Source organism: Coregonus clupeaformis, chromosome 35 (assembly GCF_020615455.1).
Source record: "Coregonus clupeaformis isolate EN_2021a chromosome 35, ASM2061545v1, whole genome shotgun sequence".
In the NCBI taxonomy this organism is placed as follows: domain Eukaryota; kingdom Metazoa; phylum Chordata; class Actinopteri; order Salmoniformes; family Salmonidae; genus Coregonus; species Coregonus clupeaformis.
In genome coordinates this window covers 24992229-25014683 of record NC_059226.1, presented here as the reverse complement: position 1 = coordinate 25014683, position 22455 = coordinate 24992229, and the positions used below count along the sequence as shown (strand labels likewise).

Genomic DNA, 22455 nt, shown 5'->3' with positions numbered 1-22455 from the left:
TGTGTCTGTGTCTGTGTCTGTGTGTGTGTTGTCTACAGGGCGAGACAGGAGGACCAGGCCAGAAGGGCAGTAAAGGAGACAAAGGAGAATCTGTGAGTCTTCATCTGGAGAAATATCAATCACAACACTGTCTTTTAGCCTCACAAGCCACAGTATTACACACCTGACAGGATATGACATCACCAGACACAGTACTACACACCTGACAGGATATGACATCACCAGCCACAGTACTACCAGACAGAGGGAGGCGAATCGAGATCCCACGTTAAGCAGATCCTTAATTATTAAGCAGGTGAAGAGTTTTTGTATGGGGGGGCAATGAGAGTGTTGAATTTAGTCAAGATAAACATAAATTGATATGTGAGGCTTATTTGATCTAGAAGTTTCATAATGCTTAGATTGTTACAAGTGTACTGATATAAGTGTGATGCATGTCACATCCCGGAAACTTTTAGAAAAAACACTTTATCAGAGTTGTCCCTGTTGAAATTCGAGAACAGACTATTCATTTTCATGAAGCTAGCATCTCACTCTCCATTGAATACAGGCGGTTGACGTCGACACTCCTCATGGAATATTCAAACAAGTATTAAATTAACGAGATGTATCCACCAATCCAAAGAGAGGAATAGGCGGGAGCTTGACAGCCCGCCGTTCCGCTCTGTGGACAACGAATCCCATTGTTAGAGCAGACACAAGCATCTCTTCATTATATCCAGTATCTCTGGTACTACACACCTGGCAGGATATGACATCACAAGCCACAGTACTACACACCTGACAGGAAATGACATCACCAGCCACAGTACTACCAATATTAACAATATAGCCAAGTGACCGCTCTAACAATGGAAATACGTCCTCAATGATTGAAGGAAGGTGAGATCAGGTGGGACCATTCTAGCCAATAAGTGGGCAGATACGCGTGTGAACAACAGCCACAACTAAGTAGTTTCTCAAAGTTGACGGAATGCCACACGCATCCACTTGTATCAGTACATTTGTAACAGCCTAAACATTACGAAACTTATATTCGATCAAATAAGCCTCACGTAATTCGACACGCTCTCATAGACCTCCATACAAAAAAGGGCTTATCTCATGCGGACAGATTTTGGGCGGTGTAAATCTGCTCTGGTACTATACACCTGGCAGGATATGACATCACAAAAAAAAACGATGTCAAATCATGACGTCAGTGATCTTCAGGTCGGGAAGTCGGAGCTCTAGAAAGATGCTGGAATTCCGACTTGGATGACCGTTCAAAATGATTTTTCCCAGTCTGAGCTAGTTTTTTCCATGAGTTCCCAGTTGTCTTGAAAGCACTGAAGTCGGAAGTCAGAGATTTCCGAGTTCCCAGTTGTTTTGAATGCGGCATGCACACCTGACAGGATATGACATCACCAGTCAAAGTATTACACACCTGACAGGATATGACATCACCAGTCACAGTATTACACACCTGGCAGTATCCTCCCCCTGTCACCCGCTGCTATCACTAGGATAATTCAAATGAATGACTCAATAAATGAGAAATGGTTTTTAATTGAGTGTTGAGATAAGTTGTAAAGTTATAATTAACTGTACAGTATATTATGTGAGCTGGTATATTCAGCTTTAGACATTATAAGCATTTCTTCATGGTCTAATTAGCATGCACTGTGCAACTTCATGCACTCTATTTTATCCTAGCCCTGGTAGCTCTATCAAACTATTCAAAATACTGTCTAACACTTTCAGAAGCCAAGAAATCACATACAGCTACCATCGACAGCTGCAATTTCACAGTAGTTGTGTTTTTTAGCTCCCGACACAGCAGTGTATTCCTGCAGTGTATGATTGATTTGCAGTATACTGTCAGCAGCATCTATGTTTCTCGGTCTCTTCTCCAGGGCCCCTCAGGACCTATTGGAATCCAGGGACCTGTCGGCCATCCAGGGTTACCGGTACGTCTATTCAATGTATCTGTCTTTATTCAAAGGGTGTGTGATTGTGTGTTTATGTGTACTGAATGTGTGTACAGCACTGACCCCTGCGTGTGTTTCAGGGTGTGGACGGGGAGCCGGGGCCTAGGGGCCAGCAGGGGATGTACGGGCCAAAGGGAGACGAGGGAGCGAGAGGCCACAAGGGGGCCACAGGACCCACTGGACTACAGGTGAGGAGACGAGACGAGACACCCCTCTGTTGGCCTGTACCATCCATCTCTCTACTCCAGCACATAGCTGACAGGTGGACTGTACCATCTCTCATCGACAGCACATAGCTGATAGCATTGCAGTATCCCTACTACTGCGCCACTAACCATACTCTGTCTTTACAGGGCATGCCAGGACTCCCAGGAGAGAAGGGAGACAGTGGACACGTGGGCACGATGGTGAGTACTGGACATACCATTGGACCATGACATAATTTCCCTATATCCTATTGTTGACCTGGCAGCCTCACTGGACTCTCCCACCAAAGATCATTCCTTAAGCATGTCTCTCATCTTTATTGTGGTATGAAGCCTAACTAAAGTAAAACCCTTCATGGAGGCAGTGTCTGGAGTCTGGCTCCCTGTAGAGTGACTGGAGCGTAGCAGAACAGAACAGCCATGACACGTCCAGCTACACTTCCAGAGAGGACTAGGGCTTTGTGTCTACATGTAACAAGGAGTTCCTCTGAGGAGAGAGAGAGTGAGAGAGTGACAGGGAGAAAGGAGGAAGAGGCAGTGGAGTGAAGGAGGGAGAGAGAAAGCGAGGGAGATAGGGATGGAGAGAGAAAGAGAGAGGGCGGTGGTTTGAGGAGGAAGACGGCAGCGTGCCAGCTGCTAATCAGATTAGCCTGAGCCGGGCCTGTCTAATGAGCATCTTCATTCTATTGTGACAGTCATTTCAGAACGCCACAGACTGTGAACGCATGCTAAATAAGATTCTACACACACAGCTAGCGCCACAGCACACTCAGCCTGATTAGGGAGAGGGGAAGGAAGCGTCAAAACGGAACAAAAAAACAAAAGAGGGAAAAAGAGAGAGAGGGAGGATGAGAGGGAACGAAAGATATGGGGGGATAGAGAGAGGGATGTGAGAGAGAGGGCTAGGAGGAAAGAGATCTCACTGGGAAAGCCTCATCCATGTGTGAATGCTGTGGTTCACAGGATTGCAGCTTCTAATGCGCGAGTAGCTCTCCAGTAGCAGGATTATAGGATATGTGCTTACTGTAGTGGATGTAGTAGTCTCTGGAGTATGTATGTCTGTCTGTCTTAGTGCTGTGTGTACAGTCTCTCACTGTATTGGGTTTTCAGTGTTTGTGAAGCACAGGTAACCGTTAACTCTGGACTGGAAGTGAGCAGTTAGAGCAGTTATGATGCATAGCTTGTTGTCCATGTTGAGGTGCACAGAGGGGTGGAATCCCATCACACTGACTGGCTGGACTGGCATTTCCCCTGTAGCCTGGATAATATGTTCTTGTAAAGGACTAGAGGTTCCTCATTATAGAGTGAGAGAGAAGGAGGGGATAGAGGGAGGGAGAGAGAGATGAAGAGCGGGAGATGCAGAGAGAGAGAGTGACAGACAGGGAGAGCGAGAGAGGGGGCTAGAGACAGAGTGTTAAGGAGGGAGTGAGAGGGAGGGAGAAAGAGAGAAAGAGAGAGAACCTTTCTGTGTGTCATTGAGGGTAATGGCCTGTCCTCATGGTGTCTTCATCATGTCAGTGAGGTAATGATCATAGAGACTGGTTCTGTTCTGGGGATATGTTGCACCAGCCACCAGGCCCTCAGTAGACTGAATGACTAGCATTCACAGTCACTGTACCCAGGGAGGAGCTGCCTGGTGGGTCACACAGTCCTCTTCCTTTGGGATAGAGGTGTGTCTGTGTGTGCTTGTGCATGTGTGTGCTGTCTCAAGCCAATGGCTAATGATCTCTTTTCTCCTCAGGGCCCTCCAGGACAACATGGCCCCAGAGGCCCCCAGGGGTCCATCGGTGGAGAGGTACAGTATATTTCTTACCTTATCTGACCACCTTTCTCTGTATTGGGTTTGCTGCAGTATTGGATTGGTCTATGTTGCAAGACGGTATACTATTTTGCGCAGCTCTCACTTCTGCTCAACTCTACATTACTGACTATCAGAATCCACCCACCCACCAATAGGGTTGTTACTTCACAGACAGCACACACACTTCTCTACCCTCTATCCCTCTCCCTCTCCCAGACCCTCTGCCGGTTTGGAGCTGTGAATTATTAAGTGGTATTAGAATGTAATCCCTCAGAGGGAGTTATATTTACCGCTCTATAAATCATTAAGAAGTATTAGACAATCATCCCTGAGAGGAAGTTATATTTACCTCTATTAATGGCCAACCTCTCAACATCTCACACCAATCAATTATTAACGAGAGAGAGCCGGAAAGAAGCCACGCCACACACACACACATAGTCAAAAATCAAATCAAATCAAATGTTATTGGTCACATACACACATTTAGCAGATGTTATTGTGGGTGTAGTGAAATGCTTGTATGGATTCAGTGGTATGGATTCAGACCTGGGTACAAATATAATTTGATAGATCACATACTTTATTTAAGCATTTGCCTGGAGTGCTAGATGGGCGGGTTTTGTACTTTTGGGACTATCCCATTGGTTCTATTTTTCTATCAAAGCTCAATCAAGCACTATTTGAAAGATATTGAATACCATTTGAACCCAGGTCGGATTCATATGGTGCCATGGAAATAGAAGGGTGTAGAGATGGAGCGATCCATAAATTGATTGATACAGGTGATGGAGTGAGAGGGAAATGGAGAAAGAGAAGCTTTGAGTCTGTGGGAAAGAGAAGAGCTGGCTTGCACTGTAGGCAGGATAGTCTTCCACTCACTCACACGCTCCAATTTGTGCACTTTACCAAAGAGAGAGATGCTTTCACTGTTTTCCTCTCAAGACAGCCAACACACACTTCCACATTCACACACGCTGCCACAGAGACACAGAGAGACTGACACTCTGTTATTCAGATCGCATCAACAGAGAAAACTCACACACACAGACAACAGTCAATATTTTATCCTAGTGCTGATGATGCAGCTGCTGTCTCAGCACCCTGACAGGGAATAGCAGACACACAAAACAACCTCAACACAAGAAACCTTTAAATGAAATACTAAATATTTCAGTCCTCCTGTCACAGTGTGTTGGTTCAAGTGGTTCTGTTGTGTTGTAACAGGGCACTGCTGGCCAGCCTGGTGGAGTGGGCCAGCCTGGGATCGTTGGAGAGAAGGGGGAGGATGGAGAGGCTGGGGACCCGGGACCAGCTGGAGACACTGGTGCCACTGTAAGTCATCCTTTCTCTCATCCTCTTCTTCACTATCTATCTATCTATCTATCTATCTATCTATCTATCTATCTATCTATCTATCTATCTATCTATCTATCTATCTATCTATCTATCTATCTCTCTCTCTCTCTCTCTCTCTCTCTCTCTCTCTCTCTCTCTCTCTCTCTCTCTCTCTCTCTCTCCGCTCTCTCGCTCTCTCTCTCTCCCCTCTCTATTTCTCTCCCCCCTCTCTCTCTCTCTCTCCCTCTCTCCTCTCTCTCTCTCTCTCTCTCTCTCCTCTCTCTCCCCTGTCTCTCTCTCCCCTCTCTTGCTCTCTCTCTCTCTCTCTCCCCTCTCTTGCTCTCTCTCTCTCTCTCTCTCTCTCTCTCTCTCTCTCTCTCTCCGCTCTCTCTCTCTCTCTCTCTCTCTCTCCCATCTCTCTCTCTCTCTACCCCCTCTCTCTCTTCCCCCCCCTCTCTCTCCCTCTCTCTGTCTCAACCACTAACTGTATGATTGTGTGGTGTCCCCAGGGTGGTAAAGGGGAGCTGGGGGAGAAGGGTGACTCTGGCCCCTCCGGAGCAGCAGGACCTGCAGGAATCAGAGGCATGCCAGGGGAGGACGGACCCAAAGGAAACCCTGTGAGTAGATCTCTATGTAGGCCACTCATCTGCTAGTTACTAGTCCTTTAGGCCACTCATCTTCTACTAACTGGTACTTGAGTTCGTGGTAGACCAATGCATTAGATTAATCTTATGCGATGCTACTCTAACTAACAGTCATTGGTAACTCCCGGTCCTCTGTAGGGCCCCATTGGATTCCCAGGAGATTCTGGACCCCCTGGAGAAGTAGGGATCAATGTGAGTACCACACCTGTAGAACCAAGTAATACAAAACCCCTTGTACTGTTTTTGAATTGCATTTCTAATATTGATAGATGCTTCTGTTCCTCCTCTTAATGTGTGTTTCTGGTTGGAACAGGGAGTTGATGGTGGACCGGGAGCAAAGGGAGACAATGGTGATCCTGGGAATGCCGTAAGTACAGTACAGCATTTACATCATACAGGAGTTCATATGTACAGCATAAACATGTATAGCTGTGTATGTTCTCTGAGCTCATTCAACAGTATTACATACATAAAGTGTATGCATACCAAAGCTGTAGTATTGGCTTTGTACTTTGTCACATACAGAGAGGCTTGACTTATTCATGGATATTCTGTGCTTTCTTCGCTGTGTCTTTGAGACTGTGTGGTTGTTGTCTTTGAGACTATGTGTGATTGTTGTCTTTGAGACTGTGTGTGATTGTTGTCTTTGTGACTTTGTGTGATTGTTGTCTTTGAGACTGTGTGTGATTGTTGTCTTTGAGACTGTGTGGTTGTTGTCTTTGCGACTGTGTGTGGTTGTTGTCTTTGAGACTGTGTGTGATTGTTGTCTTTGAGACTGTGTGTGATTGTTGTCTTTGAGACTGTGTGTGATTGTTGTCTTTGAGACTGTGTGTGATTGTTGTCTTTGAGACTGTGTGTGATTGTTGTCTTTGAGACTGTATGTGGTTGTTGTCTTTGAGACTGTGTGTGGTTGTTGTCTTTGAGACTGTGTGGTTGTCTTTGAGACTGTGGTTGTTGTCTTTGAGACTGTGGTTGTTGTCTTTGAGAGTGTGTGGTTGTCTTTGAGACTGTGTGGTTGTCTTTGAGACTGTGTGTGGTTGTGTTTAAACTCTAACCCTTTGTTCTGCTGTCCTCAGGGACCCCCAGGAGCCTCTGGAGAACCAGGCCCTTCAGGCCCCCCCGGGAGAAGGGTGAGTGTTGATCTGTGTGTGTGTGTGTGTGAGAGAGAGAGAGAGAGAGTGTGTGTGGGGCTTGCATGCATGCCTTTGAGTGTGTATGTTTATTATTTTATATTTCTACAAACTCAAATATCTTCAGGGATTTTATTGACCTCTATCCGTTTTAGGAGAACAAAAGCAGTGTAAGGCTTTTAAGCACTCGGGTATTGTCCCCAGCAGCTGAAACTCTGTCCTCATGTTCCCCGACCTCTCTCTCTCTCTCTCTCTCTCTCTCTCTCTCTCTCTCTGTCTGTGTGGCTGGCTGGGAGGTTTAGGCTGCTGCTAGTCAGAGCACGTACTGTCCATCCACCCTGCGCGGCCTGTCTACCAGCGTCCTTGGGTCTCTCTCTCTCTCTCTCTCTCTCTCTCTCTCTCTCTCTCTCTCTCTCTCGCCTTCTCTCTCTCTCACCCTCCCTTGGCCCTCCTGTAGCTTAGTTGGTAGAGCATGGGTTGTGGGTTCGTTTCCCACGGGGGGCCAGTATGAAAAATTTATGCACTCACTAATTGTAAGTCGCTCTGGATAAGAGCGTCTGCTAAATGACTAAAATGTCAATTGGATCACTAAAAAAATGTCTCGCTCTCTTTCTCTCTCGCCTTCTCACTCTCTCTCTCTCCCTCTCTCTCTCGCCCTCTCTCTCTCTCTCTCTCTCGCTCTCTTTATCTCTCTCTCTCTCTCTCGCCCTCTCTCTTTCTCTCTCACTCTCTCTCCCTCCCCCGCGCTCTCGCTCTCTTTCTCTCTCTCTCTCTCTCTCTCTCTCTCTCTCTCTCTCTCTCTCTCTCTCTCTCTCTCTCTCTCTCTCTCTCTCTCTCTCTCTCTCTCTCTCTCACCTTCTCTCTCTCTCACTCTCTCCCTACCCCCCTCTCTCTCTCGCCCTCTCTCTCGCCCTCTCTCTTTCTCTCTCTCTCTATCTCTCTCGCTCTCTTTATCTCTCCCTCTCTCTCTCTCTCTCTCTCTCTCTCTCTTGCCTTCTCTCTCTCTCCCTCCCTTCCTCCCTCTCTCTCTCTCGCCCCCCCTCTCTCTCTCTCTCTCTCTCTCTCTCTCTCTCTCTCTCTCTCTCTCTCACTAGGGCCACTTGGGAGCTGCTGGAAAAGAAGGGAAACAAGGAATGAAGGGAGCAAAGGTAAGGAAGTGTGGAACACTCAACAACACTCAACTCATTAATGAAATATGAAAAAAAAGTTCCCCTAAAATAAAAGGCTACTACTACATTGTATTCAACGATCATACAGTACACCACACATGTCAGTTTTCCTCCGTTTTGTTTTCCTCATCACCCTTTCATTCTCTCCCCCTCTTTCCTTCCTTTAGGGGGCCAATGGGGCTGAGGGTCTGGTGGGGAGGAAAGGGCCAGTGGGGCCCCAGGGACATTCAGGGAAGCCTGGCCCAGAGGGCCTCCGAGGGATCCCAGGCCCCGGGGTGAGTCCCTCTCTCCTCTCCTCTCCTTACTCTAACTCAAACAGACATCTCCCTCTACTGTAGCCTGTGGGTCTGGCTGCTCCACTGATGATTTCTCCCTAATTTGTTTAGTATAAACTGTCATTGGTTTACTATCAACATGCATGGTGCATCTCAGTACAACCAGCAACAAGGCTTGGGGACATATTTTCATATGACCTTCAGTAACCCCAGTCATTGCTGGATCCTTCACTAATTTATTAACCCCTATCTGTGTTTTTATTTGCAGGGAGAGCAAGGGTTAAACGGCCCCCCAGGCCAGACGGGACCCCCTGGACCCATGGTAAGACCCCCACGCTTAATACATGTTCATATGTCAACCTACTGTACTGTTATTGCCCCTCTTTCACATAACATACGGTCAATTCCAGTGATACTGTACGTCAATTACGTTTCACCCATGTGTAACCATGTAGTGTAAATGTGATCTTGTGTTGTTCCCAGGGCCCCCCAGGACTGCCAGGTTTGAACGGAGACCCAGGCAGGAAGGGAGACAAGGGTCATGGTGGTCTGATCGGTCTGATCGGACCTCCAGGAGAGCTAGGAGAGAAGGGAGACAGAGGCCTGCCCGGAAATCAGGGCACACAAGGAACGAAAGGAGACGGGGGTAAGGGTGGCCTCCCTGGCCCTACCGGCCCCCCAGGACCCCCTGGACTTTCTGTAAGTGCCCCCTCCTCCGTCCCCCCACCCCACTCAACTCTTCATAGTTGTCTTTGCTTTACTCTGCTATTACTGTTCCTATTTCAAAATGACCTCTCTTTCCCTGTTAGGGTGCAGTTGGTGAGAGAGGATCCAAGGGAGACCTGGTGAGTCAAGTCATCTGACTGTATCTCCACATTGTCATTCCTCTCCTTACACACCTGCCTATAGCTAGCAGCTGCCAGGAGTATATGCTGCCAGACAAGCCGTTGTCTCGCCAAATTAACCATCGTTCAGCCTAATTTTCTACATGTGTTTTTAAATGTATTTTGGCCTTAAAAGCGTGCCCATACAGTGATGTATTGTTCCTGTGGGTACAGTGTATTTTAATAGGATTTAGTGGTGCGGTGTGATGTTATGAGAAGTACCATAGTGTGTCATCTAGAGAGCAGGGGCTTTGGCCACAGACTGCTGATGCACAGAGCTGGATAATCCTATAAACCCTAGAACCATATCTGCCAGGATCAAAGAGGGATTTGGCAAACTGGTGTGAGAGTCGCTCCAGGTGACCGGATGATTGAAGCAGGATTTTGTTCCACTCTTTTCTGCAGGGCGCCATCGGACCCCAAGGAGACACTGGACCCGCCGGATCTCCCGGTCCCCCTGTAAGTCCTCCACACACACACCTCCCTACCTCCACACTTCTTATCCACCCCATCTTTCTCTTTCTGTTTCTCTCCGTCCCCTCTTTTCCTTCTCATCACCTGTTGTTGTTCAACCACACACACCTCCATGCCTCTCCTTCCCCGCATTTTTCTCTCTTTCTTTCTGCCTCTCCCAGTCACCGTTATTTCTTGTCATCTATCTATCTTCCACTTGTGTTCCTTCCCTCCAGGGTCCACCTGCCACTATGGTCCAGCCGCTGCCCATCAGAGACCACGAGGGCCGGAGGAAGAGGAAGAGGCACTCTAGGATGGTGCAAGGAGTTGCAGCTCCCTACGAGGAGGTGGAGATGAAGATGGATCTGGAGGAGGAGGAGTTCCTGCAGGCAGACCAACCCGTGCTGGAGGAGGCAGAGGGCATGGAGGAGGTGTTTGCCTCCCTCACCTCCATGAAGACAGAGGTGGAGCTGATGAGGAAGCCCCTGGGGACCTTTGAGAGCCCCGCCCGCACCTGCAAGGAGCTCATGATGATCCAGCCTGACTACAAAGATGGTCAGCACATCACCTCATCACCCTCGTATCACACATATGCCCCCTCATCACCCTGCATTGGCACTCATATTGATGTGAACATGTACAGTGCCTATAGAAAGTCTACACCCCCTTGAACTTTCAAAAAATATATATAAATAAAATATAGTCGTTGCATAAGTATTCACCCCCTTTGTTTAGGCAAGCCTAAATTAGTTCAGAGGTCAAATTTGGCTTAACAAATCACATAATAAGTTACATGGACTCAGTCTGTGTGAAATAATAGGAGTTGACATGATTTTTGAATGACTACCTCTCCCTCTGTCCCCCATACATACAACATCTATCTGTAAGGTCCCTCAGTCAAGTATTGAATTTCAAGCACAGATGAAACTACAAAGACCAGGGAGCTTTTCGAAAGCCTCATAAAGAAGGACAGTGATTGGTAGATGGGTAACAATAACAAATCAGACATTGAATATATCTTTAAGCATGGTCAAGTTAATAATTATGCTATGGATAATGTATAGTGCATTCGGAAAATATTCAGACCCCTTGACCTTTTCCACATTTTGTTACGTTACAGCCTTATTCTAAAATCAATCTACACACAACACCAAGTAATAACAAAGCAAAAACATCACATTTACATAAGTATTCAGACCCTTTACTCAGTACTTTGTTGAAGCACCTTTGGCAGCAATTACAGCCTCGAGTCTTCTTGGGTATGACGCTACAAGCTTGGCACACCTGTATTTGTTGAGTTTCTCCCATTCTTCTCTGCTGATCCTCTCAAGCTCTGTCAGGTTGGATGGGGAGCGTCGCTTTACAGCTATTTTCAGGTCTCTCCAGAGATGTTTGATTGAGTTCAAGTCCGGGCTCTGGCTAGGCCACTCAAGGACATTCAGAGACTTGTCCCGAAGCCAATCCTGCATTGTCTTGGCTGTGTGCTTAGGGTTGTTGTCCTGTTGGAAGGTGAACCTTCGCCTCAGTCCGAGGTCCTGAGCGCTCTAGACCAGGTTTTCATCAAGGATCTCGCTGTACTTTGCTCCGTTCATCTTTCCCTCGATCCTGACTAGTCTCCCAGTCCATGCCGCTGAAAATCATCCCCACAGCATGGTGCTGCCACCACCATGCCATGCTTCACCGTAGGGATGATGCCAAGTTTCCTCCAGACGTGACACTTGGCATTCAGGCCAAATAGTTCAATCTTGGTTTCATCAGACCAGAGAATCTTGTTTCTCATGGTCTGAGTCCTTTAGGTGCCTTTTGGCAAACTCCAAGCGGGCTGTCATGTGCCTTTTACTGAGGAGTGGCTTCCATCTGGCCACTCTACCATAAAGGCCTGATTGGTGGAGTGCTGCAGAGATGGTTGTCCTTCTGGAAGGTTCTCCCATCTCCACAGAGGAACTCTGGAGCTCTGTCAGAGTGACCATTGGGTTCTTGGGGACCTCCCTGACCAAGGCCCTTCTCCCCCGATTGCTCAGTTTGGCCGGGCAGCCAGCTCTAGGAAGAGTCTTGGTGGTTCCTAACTTCTTATGATGGAATGATGGAAGCCACTGTTTTCTTGGGGACCTTCAATGCTGCAGACATTTTTTGGGACCCTTCCCCAGATCTGTGCCTCGACGCAAATATTCCAAGACACTAAAGTAATACAGCAAAAAAACACAGCAAAGGAATACACTTTTTGGCCTAAATGCGCAAAGCCTTATGTTTGGGGAAAATCCAACACAACACATCACTGAGTAACTGCCTCTTTATTTTCAAGCATGGTGGTGGCTGCAACATGGTATGGGTATGCTTAACATCGGCAAAGACAGGGGAGTTTTTCAGGATAAAAAGAAAAGGGATGAAGCACAGCCAAAATCCTAGAAGAAAACCTGCTTCAGTCTGCTTTACACCAGACACTGGGAGAGGAATTCACCTTTCAGCAGGACAATAACCTAGAACACAAAGCCAAATCTACACTGGAGTTGCTTAGCAAGAAGACAGTGAATGCTCCTGAGTGGCCAAGTTACAGTTTGACTTAAATCTGCTTGAAAATATATGGCAAGACTTGAAAATTGCTGTCTAGCCATGATCCCCAACACCTTGAAAGAGCTTGAAGAATTTAGAAAAGAATAATGGGCAAATATTGCACAATACAAGTGTGCAAGGCTCATATGAGACTTACCCAAGAGGACTCACAGCTGTAATCACTGCCAAAGGTGTTTATACTGTAACACGTATTGATTCTGAGGTTTGAATATTTATCTAATCAAGGTATATTAGTGTTTTATTTTTCATTATTTAAAAAAATATATATAAATCATTTTTCTTCCACTTTGACATTACAGAGGATTTTGTGTAGATCGTTGACAAAAAAATGACAATTAAATTCATTTTAATCCCACTTTGTAACACAATAAAATCTAAAGAAATCCAAGGGGGGTGTAGACGTTCTATAGGCACTGTATTTGATTGTGCAAATGAGCCACCAGATCCTCAAATAGCCCTTTCTCTTGCCTGATCTGCTGTCCCGTATTGAAATGACACCCCTGTCTCTGTCTCCGTCCCTGTCCCAGGTGACTACTGGATCGATCCCAACCAGGGCTGTCACAGGGACGCCATCAAGGTCTTCTGTAACTTCACCGCTGAGGGAGAGACCTGTCTCTACCCTGACAAGAGGATTGAAACTGTGAGTCTCAAACTACCTTGATGTCTGCTCACATCAACCTAACTAGAACACTGTATTAGTGTACAGTACATATTCACTGGCCTCAGACCAACTGGTGTTTTACAGAAGCGCTATCTTGATTTTACCCTATTTTTCACAGCAGGAAAATAATCCAGCAGCAACAGGAAATGTGAATTATTATGTGGATTATAATTAATGGACATTTTTTAGGGGTTAATAATTTTTTGGTTACATTTTTCATTACGGCAAATCAAGTCTGACATTTTAAAGTGGAAATTACAAACGTTAGAAGCATTTAAAGACCTTGAATACACTACAATTTGTATTTCCTGCTATGCAGGAAAATGATCCGAAACAAGAGTGATCAAATTAAGATAGCAGATCTGTACATCCTCAGAAGCCTGTGTTACAGAGATTCCTTGTTCCCTTCTCTATTCTTGTGAACAGGTGAAGCTAGCAGCCTGGAACAAAGAGAAGCCAGGAAACTGGTTCAGCCAATACAGGAAAGGCAAACAGGTACTGACCACTTTCAACTGCTGCCATTCATTTAAGTGTTTCCAAACACCAGCTAGATTGTATTAATTTAGATGGAGTGCATTTGAATAATAATCATGTGTATAATTGAGTAGATGTGTATGTGTGTGAGCATGTGCGTGATTGAACCCACTGTCTAATTGAGTGTTAATGTACAGTACCAGTCAAAAGTTTGGACACACCTACTCATTCAAGGGTTTTTCTTTATTTTTACTATTTTCTACATTGTAGAATAATAGTGAAGACATCAAAACTAAGAAATAACACATATGGAATCAGGTAGTAACCAAAAAAGTGTTAAACATATCAAAATATATTTTATATTTGAGATTCTTCAAAGTAGCCACCCTTTGCCTTGATGACAGCTTTGCACACTCTTGGCATTCTCTCAACCAGCTTCACCTGGAATGCTTTTCCAACAGTCTTGAAGGAGTTCCCACATATGCTGAGCACTCGTTGGCTGCTTTTCCTGATGCAGCACTCAATCACTCTCCTTCTTGGTCAAATAGCCCTTACACACTCAAGGTCTGTTTTGGGTCACTGTCCTGTTGAAAAACAAATGATAGTCCCACTAAGCGCAAACCAGATGGGATGGCGTATCGCTGCAGAATGCTGTGGTAGCCATGCTGGTTAAGTGTGCTTTGAATTCTAAATAAATCACAGACAGTGTCACCAGCAAAGCACCTCCACACCATCACATCTCCTCTTCCATGCTTCACGGTGGGAACCACACATGCGGAGATCATCCGTTCACCTACTCTGCGTCTCACAAAGACACGGCGGTTGGAACCAAAAATCTCAAATTTGGACTCATCAACCAAAGGACAGATTTCCACCGGTCTAATGTCCATTGCTCGTGTTTCTTGGCCCAAGCAAGTCTCTTCTTCTTAATGATGTCCTTTAGTAGTGGTTTCTTTGCAGCAATTCGACCATGAAGGCCTGATTCACGCAGTCTCCTCTGAACAGTTGATGTTGAGATGTGTCTGTTACTTTTTTATTTGGGCTGCAATCTGAGGTGCAGTTATTCTAATGAACTTATCCTCTGCAGCAGAGGTAACTCCGGGTCTTGCTTTCCTGTGGCGGTCCTCATGAGAGCCAGTTTCATCATACAGTGAAGGAAAAAGTATTTGATCCCCTGCTGATTTTGTGCGTTTGCCCACTGACAAAGAAATGATCAGTCTATAATTTTAATGGTAGGTTTATTTGAACAGTGAGAGACAGAATAACAACAAAAAAATCCAGAAAAACGCATGTCAAAAATGTTATAAATTGATTTGCATTTTAATGAGGGAAATAGCACTTGATGGTTTTTGCAACTGCACTTGAAGAAACTTTTAAAGTTCTTGAAATGTTCCGCATTGACTGACCTTCATGTCTTAAAGTAATGATGGACTGTCGTTTCTCTTTGCTTATTTGAGCTGTTCTTGCCATAATATGGACTTGGTATTTGACCAAATAGGGCTATCTTCTGTATACCAACCCTACCTTGTCACAACACAACTGATTGGCTCAAACACATTAAGAAGGAAAAAAAATCCACAAATTAACTTTTAACAAGGTACACCTGTTAATTGAAATGCATTCCAGGTGACTACTGTCGTGGTAGAAATATTTGACTAATAGATAATCAACTCAAAAATATCTCTCAAGACACCGGAGCTTGTGAATTCAAGAATTAGACTTTATTGCAAAACAAAGCCGAGTTTGCCCCATGGAACAACTGTCTCTCTCTGGCTTAGAGATCTCTTATATACACACAGATGAAAAAAAACATGCGTACATTCCTAACTTTTTTTAGTTCTGCCCCACCCTTCTTTTTCAACGTCCAGCTGTCACACAATGTCCACTCCAAAAGGTCATGAATGCTTTTTTCTATATGAAGCCTCTCATTCTATCATTCTATTGGCTGCGTGGCTTAGGCCCCTTCTTAAAAAAGAACTACGGTAATGCATACCATGTGTCTATAACAAGCCCATGGCCACAGTTTGAGAGCCCCTGCGACAGAGCACATACATTCATTTAAACATAATCATGTTTATTACTAATATTATTATTTTACCTTTGACCTCTCCCTACTTTTGCCTTAATGATACATAAATAATACCATACTACCTCATGAAGCAGGTTGAGAGAATACCAAAAGTGTGCAAAGCTGTCATCAAGGCAAAGGGTGGCTACTTTGAAGAATCTCAAATATACAATATATTTAGATTTGTTTAACACTTTTTTGGTTACTACATGATTCCATATGTGTTATTTCATAGTTTTGATGTCTTCACTATTATTCTACAATGTAGAAAATAGTAAGAATAAAGAAAAACCCTTGAATGAGTAGGTGTGTCCAAACTTTTGACTGGTACTGTATGTGCCCATGTATGATACAGTTGAAGTCGGAAATGTATCTACACTTAGGTTGGAGTCATTAAAACTCGTTTTTCAACCACTCCATAATTCACTGTATCACAATTCCAGTAGGTCAAAAGTTTACATACACTAAGTTGACGGTACCTTTAAACAGCTTGGAAAATTCCAGAAAATGATGTCATGGCTTTAGAAGCTTCTGATAGGCTAATTGACATAATTTGAGACAATTGGAGGTGTACCTGTGGATGTATTTCAAGGCCTACCTTCAAACTCAGTGCCTCTTTGCTTGACATCAAAATCAAAAGAAATCAGCCAAGACCTCAGAAAAAGAATTGTAGACCTCCACAAGTTTGGTTCATCCTTGGGAGCAATTTCCAAACGCCTGAAGGTACCACATTCATCTGTACAAACCATAGTAAGCAAGTATAAACACCATGGGACCACGCAGCCGTCATACCGCTCAGGAAGGAGACGCGTTCTGTCTCCTAGAGATGAACGTACTTTAGTGCGAAAAGTGCAAATCAATTCCAGAACAACAGCAAAGGACCTTGTGAAGATGCTGGAGGAAACAGGTACAAAAGTATCTATATCCACTGTAAAACAAGTCCTATATCGACATAACCTGAAAGGCCGCTCAGCAAGGAAGAAGCCACTGCTCCAAAACCGCCATAAAAAAGCCAGACTACGGTTTGCAACTGCACATGGGATCGTACTTTTTGGAGAAATGTCCTCTGGCCATAATGACCATCGTTATGTTTGGAGGAAAAAGGGGGTGCTTGCAAGACGAAGAACACCATCCCAACCGTGAAGCACTGGGTTGGCAACATCATGCTGTGGTGGTGCTTTGCTGCAGGAGGGACTGGTGCACTTTACAAAATAGATGTCATCATGAGGAAGGAAAATTATGTGGATATATTGAAGCAACATCTCAAGACATCAGTCAGGACGTTAAAGTTTGGTCGCAAATGGGTCTTCCAAATGGACAATGACCCCAAGCATACTTCCAAAGTTGTGGCAAATTGGCTTAAGGACAACAAAGTCAAGGTATTGGAGTGGCCATCAAAAAGCCCTGACCTCAATCCAATAGAAAATGTGTGGGCAGAACTGAAAAAGCGTGTGCGAGCAAGGAGGCCTACAAACCTGATTCAGTTACACCAGCTCTGTCAGGAGTAATGGGCCAAAATTCACCCAACTTATTGTGGGAAGCTTGTGGAAGGCTACCCGAAACATTTGACCCAAGTTAAACAATTTAAAGCAATGGTACCAAATACTAATTGAGTGTATGTAAACGTCTGACTCACTGGGAATGTGATGAAAGAAATAAAAGCTGAAAGAAATAATTCTCTCTACTATTATTCTGACATTTCACATTCTTAAAATAAAGTGGTGATCCTAACTGACCTAAGACAGGGAATTTTTACTAGGATTAAATTGTGAAAAACTGAGTTTATAAGTATTTGGCTAAGGTGTATGTAAACTTCCGACTTCAACTGTATTTGTGTTCTCTGCTTGCAGTAGTGAGTGAGTCACACAGAGCTATTGGCAGCAGTGGGGTCTCATTGAAGAGCATTCAGAGCTTTGAGCACTGGCCTTTCATGTGCACCTGACCCGACATCCCTTAACACAGAGAGATAATCACTTCTCTGCCAGCCCAATGCCTCTCACTGACTCTTTCACACCCACGCCATTGTGTCCTTTTCTTTCTTTCTTTCTTTCTTTCTTTCTTTCTTTCTTTCTTTCTTTCTTTCTTTCTTTCTTTCTTTCTTTCTTTCTTTCTTTCTTTCTTTCTTTCTTTCTTTCTTTCTCTCTCACTAACTCTCTCTCTTTCTCTCCGACTCTCTTATTCTGACTCTCTAGGCAAATTACTGTAACCTTTGTCCCCTCCTCTCCTCGGGTTGTGAGATTTCTAAGAGAGAGAAAAGGTTCATGATAACACAATTGACCCTAGCCTTCCTCTGTTCACCAGGGTGGATATAGTGCTCTGTCGCCAGCATTAACTCTGTCAGCTTGGTTTTGTGTTAACCACTGCTGCTGCCCTGCAACCTGTATAACAGAGTCAAAACTGGAGGCCTATGTGGGATTCAGTGTCTTTAATGCCATTAGTGGCCAGGAAAACCTCTAGGCTATAGCCCAGGGGTTTTCCTGCCCAGGTTATTTGGTCATGGAAAAACTCCTGGCCCTAGCCATTCTAGATTGAATTTATATAGTGCTTTACCAGATGCTCTACTACATTTGATATGTGGCTGACATGGTCATTGAGAGTTATTTTGTTGTTGTTGTCATATCAAATTACAATCTTGTCTCATTGCTGCAACTCCCCAACGGGCTCAGGAGAGGTGAAGGTCGAGTCATGTGTCCTCCGAAACATGACCAGCCAAACCGTGCTCCTTAACCCGGAAGCCAACACCGTTCAACTGACGACCAAATTCAGCCTGCAGGCGCCCAGCCTCCACACGGAGTTGCTAGAGCACGATGAGCCAAGTAAAGCCCCCCCGGCCAAACCCTCCCCTAACCCGGACGACGCTGGGCCAATTGTGCGCCGCCCTATGGGATTCCCGGTCACGGCCGGTTGTGACAGATCCTGGGATCGAACCCGGGTCTGTAGTGATGCCTCAAGCCCTGCAATACAGTGCCTTAGACCGCTGCGCCACTCAGGAGGCCCATTGAGAGTTGTTTCTTTCCCCTGGTCCATTTCTCATGCAGTGACTCTGATTGGAACCCGGTTGGTTCAAGTGGTCTGTTAATATGTGGTTCATATCTGGTCTAATTCTCATGCAGTGACTCTGATGGGAACTTAGTTGGTTCATGTAGTCTATGTTAATATGTGGTTCATATCTGGCCTAGTTCTCATTCAGTGACTCTAACATGCTGTGTGTCTCTGGATCAGTTCCAGTACAATGACTCTGACATGCTGTGTGTCTCTGGATCAGTTCCAGTACAATGACTCTGATATGCTGTGCGTCTCTGGACCAGTTCCAATACAATGACTCTGACATGCTGTGTGTCTCTGGACCAGTTCCAATACAATGACTCTAACATGCTGTGTGTCTCTGGACCAGTTCCAGTACAATGACTCTAACATGCTGTGTGTTTCTGGACCAGTTCCAATACAATGACTCTGATATGCTGTGTGTCTCTGGACCAGTTCCAATACAATGACTCTGACATGCTGTGTGTCTCTGGACCAGTTCCAGTACAATGACTCTGATATGCTGTGTGTCTCTGGACCAGTTCCAATGAAATGACTCTAACATGCTGTGTGTTTCTGGACCAGTTCCAATACAATGACTCTGATATGCTGTGTGTCTCTGGACCAGTTCCAATACAATGACTCTGACATGCTGTGTGTCTCTGGACCAGTTCCAGTACAATGACTCTGATATGCTGTGTGTCTCTGGACCAGTTACAATACAATGACTCTGATATGCTGTGTGTCTCTGGACCAGTTACAATACAGTGACTCTGATGGGAACCCGGTCCACGTGGTCCAGCTGACCTTCCTGAAGCTGCTGAGTGCCACGGCCAGACAGACCTTCACCTACTCCTGCCAGAACTCTGCCGGCTGGTTCGACAGCGCCACCCGCAGCCACCAGCACGCCCTACGCTTCCGGGGCAGCAACGACGAGGAGATGAGCCAGGCCAAGAGCCCCTTCATCCAGGCAACACACGACGGATGCCAGGTAGGTGCCATGCAGAGAAAAAGGAAAATGAATGAATGACTGAATTAATGTAATTGGTGCTAATGTTTTGACCAATGCTGATGTTTTGACCAATGCTAATGTTTTGACCAATGCTAATGTTTTGACCAATGCTAATGTTTTGACTAACGCTAATGTTTTGACTAACGCTAATGTTTTGACCAATGCTGATGTTTTGACCAATGCTAATGTTTTGACCAATGTTTTGTCAGCTGCTGTTTGATTCGATAAGGCCATGCAGCTGGTCACAATCTGATCAGTTCATCATATGATATCTGAGTATGGTTAGATAGGATCGGAGTTGGAATGAAAGCTAGCAGGTTAGTAGGCACAGTGGATCCTCAACTCTGCTGTCTTTTTGTTTGTCTCTGGTGTAGCTCCGTAAGGGTCAGGAGCGGACAGTCCTGGAGATCGACTCCCCCAGAGCAGAGCTGCTGCCAGTTATAGACGTGGCCCCCTCGGACTTTGGAAACGGCAACCAAAAGTTTGGCTTCCACGTGGGACCAGTATGTTACAACGGTTAACTAACATTGTCTCAACCAACCAAGGAATGACCGGACCTGACCTGCACAACAACTTACCAATGAAAGAAACTGGACTTCACTGTTGTTTCCACACACAATATTTATTATTATATGTTCATATATGTGGTGGGTTTGTGGCATATGTTATAAGACTCTCAAACAGTCAATGGGACGTGAGGTTTCATTGTTTCCGTGAAAATAACAACCATTGGCGAGTAGAGGAGCAAAGGCAAGGAGGAACGAAGCACATTTATCAAAGGGAATTCATCCAATTAGATATATTTAATTTATAGTGTTTTTTCTTCATCGTAATTATTTCCTTTGCTCACCTTTTGAGTGTGCTGTAATTATATTCACTAGAAGTAGTCTCTTGTTCCACTTGACAACAACCAATTTAAAAAGACAGGCAGATCCCTCCCATGTTGAGACATGTGGTTAGCCTGTCATCTGTGGTATGGGTCAGTTGAGTGGCACCGTCTTTGTCAGGCCTGGGATGCAGATGAGATGAGTTGCTACCTGAGGGATTATGATGAGAGTGGAGTGGAATCAGCAGGAGACACTATCTGGCATACTCATTAGTATCCCTGGATTTTAGTAGGATAATATCATATTGCAGTATAATGACATCAGCTCTTGTTAACTGGTGGTGTACCGCAGTATCTACAGTTGTAGGATCTTAATTTGAGCCAGTTTGTTACAGCAAGAAAAGAATCCTGCAGCAACAAGAAATGTGAATTATTATGTGGATTATAATTAATGGACATTTTTGTTGGGGTTGATACATTTTCCATTATGGATAATCAAGTCTGAAATGTCAAACTTCAGAAGCCTTTTTAAACCTCAAATACACTCCAAGTTTTATATTTCCTGCATTGCAGGAAAGTTCTCCTGCAACAGGGTGATCAAATTAAGATCCTACATCTGTAGCATGTCAATTCCATACTAGTCTATTTAATCTATCAACATTCCCTGTGTTAGTTAGAACGTTGAACATATAATAGAAATGATAGCTTTGCTCAGTGCTTACCCTTCAACTGCAGATTACTTACTGAATGACCTTGAGTAGTGCACACAGAACCATGTTACTAGTAGTCTATTGAACCCAATGGTTACTTGAATGGAGAAGGTTGCTTTCCTTATTGGACTGATTTACTCTGCACGCCTGACGATAATATGACTTTCCGGCCTTCCATGTTTTCGTGGCCTATTTGTGTCAGTTTGGCCTTCATTTTATTACAGAAAACAAGCATACTGTATTCCAGGCCTTAATGGTTGAGCTGGAGCTGTTTCAGCCCGAGGATGAGTTTCAGAGCATGTTGTTCTTAAAGAGGATATAAACTGTGTTTTCTCCAGTCCTCCATTTGTCTGTTACATCAAGGAGCATTTCACATGTCTTTGTTTTCAAGCATCTTTTAAAAAGTACCATTATTATCCAGTGTCCTGTTCTCCACCTCAGTCATGTATTTGTTTATTTGTTTTATATGTGTTGTAATTTTTATGATGTATTTTGTTATAATGTGTGGTGCTAAAGAAAATGTTTTTGTTTTGTGTCACCTACGTTTGTGTTGTTGTGTGTCTTGAGGCAGGATGAGGGAGAAAGGGTGCAATTATTGGTGCTCCAAAAGCCGTGCATGATGGGTAAGGAATGCTCTCAGAGCCAGGGAGTATCATATCGTACTGTTGTACTGTACACTACAGTACACACACTAACCTGCTGTATGGTAGTCAGGTTACAGTACCAGTGGTAGGTTAGGGGTAGGTTACACGTTTTCGCTTTAAACATTAAAACTCCCCAGACAACCGTTGTTACAACGTAGTGCCTTTACATCTCTACATCATCTCCCCAACATAACCTGCAGGCTGGTCTCCCAGCCTGTATACATAAACAGTACAGGCAGTTTATCAGCTTACTCCTCCTCACACTGTCTTTTAGTATTTAAACAATTCAGTACAGTAAAATTCCCAGGCCCGTTCTGCCACCCCCTGTGTATAGTATCTGTTGTACTCATTTTATATACTGTACAGTTATTCTAAGGACTTGAGTATGAATAATGTGTTTGTGAAAAGTGATGAGTGAATAAAAAAAAAACGATGTTAAAAAGACTCTAGGCTGTATCTGGGAGAGGGGCAGAGAGAGAGAGTAGTTTGTATCGGACTCTCACCACTCAGTGTAATAGACAAACAAGTCTCTTCATTATCGCCTAGTTCTGCAACATTCACTCAATGAGCCTGCAATCAACATCCCACCACAGCA

General features: G+C 44.7%; 1 protein-coding gene across 1 annotated transcript in view; it reads left to right on the top strand.

Moving 5' to 3' along the window:
* Positions 1-20942, top strand: part of LOC121550865 (collagen alpha-1(XI) chain-like) — an 84974-nt gene extending 64032 nt beyond the window's left edge. The window contains exons 44-64 of the mRNA XM_045210965.1: positions 39-92; positions 1896-1949; positions 2051-2158; positions 2324-2377; positions 3918-3971; positions 5205-5312; positions 5825-5932; positions 6098-6151; positions 6273-6326; positions 7036-7089; positions 8184-8237; positions 8426-8533; positions 8802-8855; positions 9017-9232; positions 9343-9378; positions 9823-9876; positions 10107-10425; positions 12969-13081; positions 13529-13597; positions 19426-19659; positions 20055-20942. Coding sequence (XP_045066900.1) covers positions 39-92; positions 1896-1949; positions 2051-2158; positions 2324-2377; positions 3918-3971; positions 5205-5312; positions 5825-5932; positions 6098-6151; positions 6273-6326; positions 7036-7089; positions 8184-8237; positions 8426-8533; positions 8802-8855; positions 9017-9232; positions 9343-9378; positions 9823-9876; positions 10107-10425; positions 12969-13081; positions 13529-13597; positions 19426-19659; positions 20055-20201 — 2106 coding nt within the window. The 3' untranslated portion in view covers positions 20202-20942. The remainder of the gene's footprint in view (positions 1-38; positions 93-1895; positions 1950-2050; positions 2159-2323; positions 2378-3917; positions 3972-5204; positions 5313-5824; positions 5933-6097; positions 6152-6272; positions 6327-7035; positions 7090-8183; positions 8238-8425; positions 8534-8801; positions 8856-9016; positions 9233-9342; positions 9379-9822; positions 9877-10106; positions 10426-12968; positions 13082-13528; positions 13598-19425; positions 19660-20054) is intronic.
* Positions 20943-22455: the final 1513 nt, after the last annotated feature.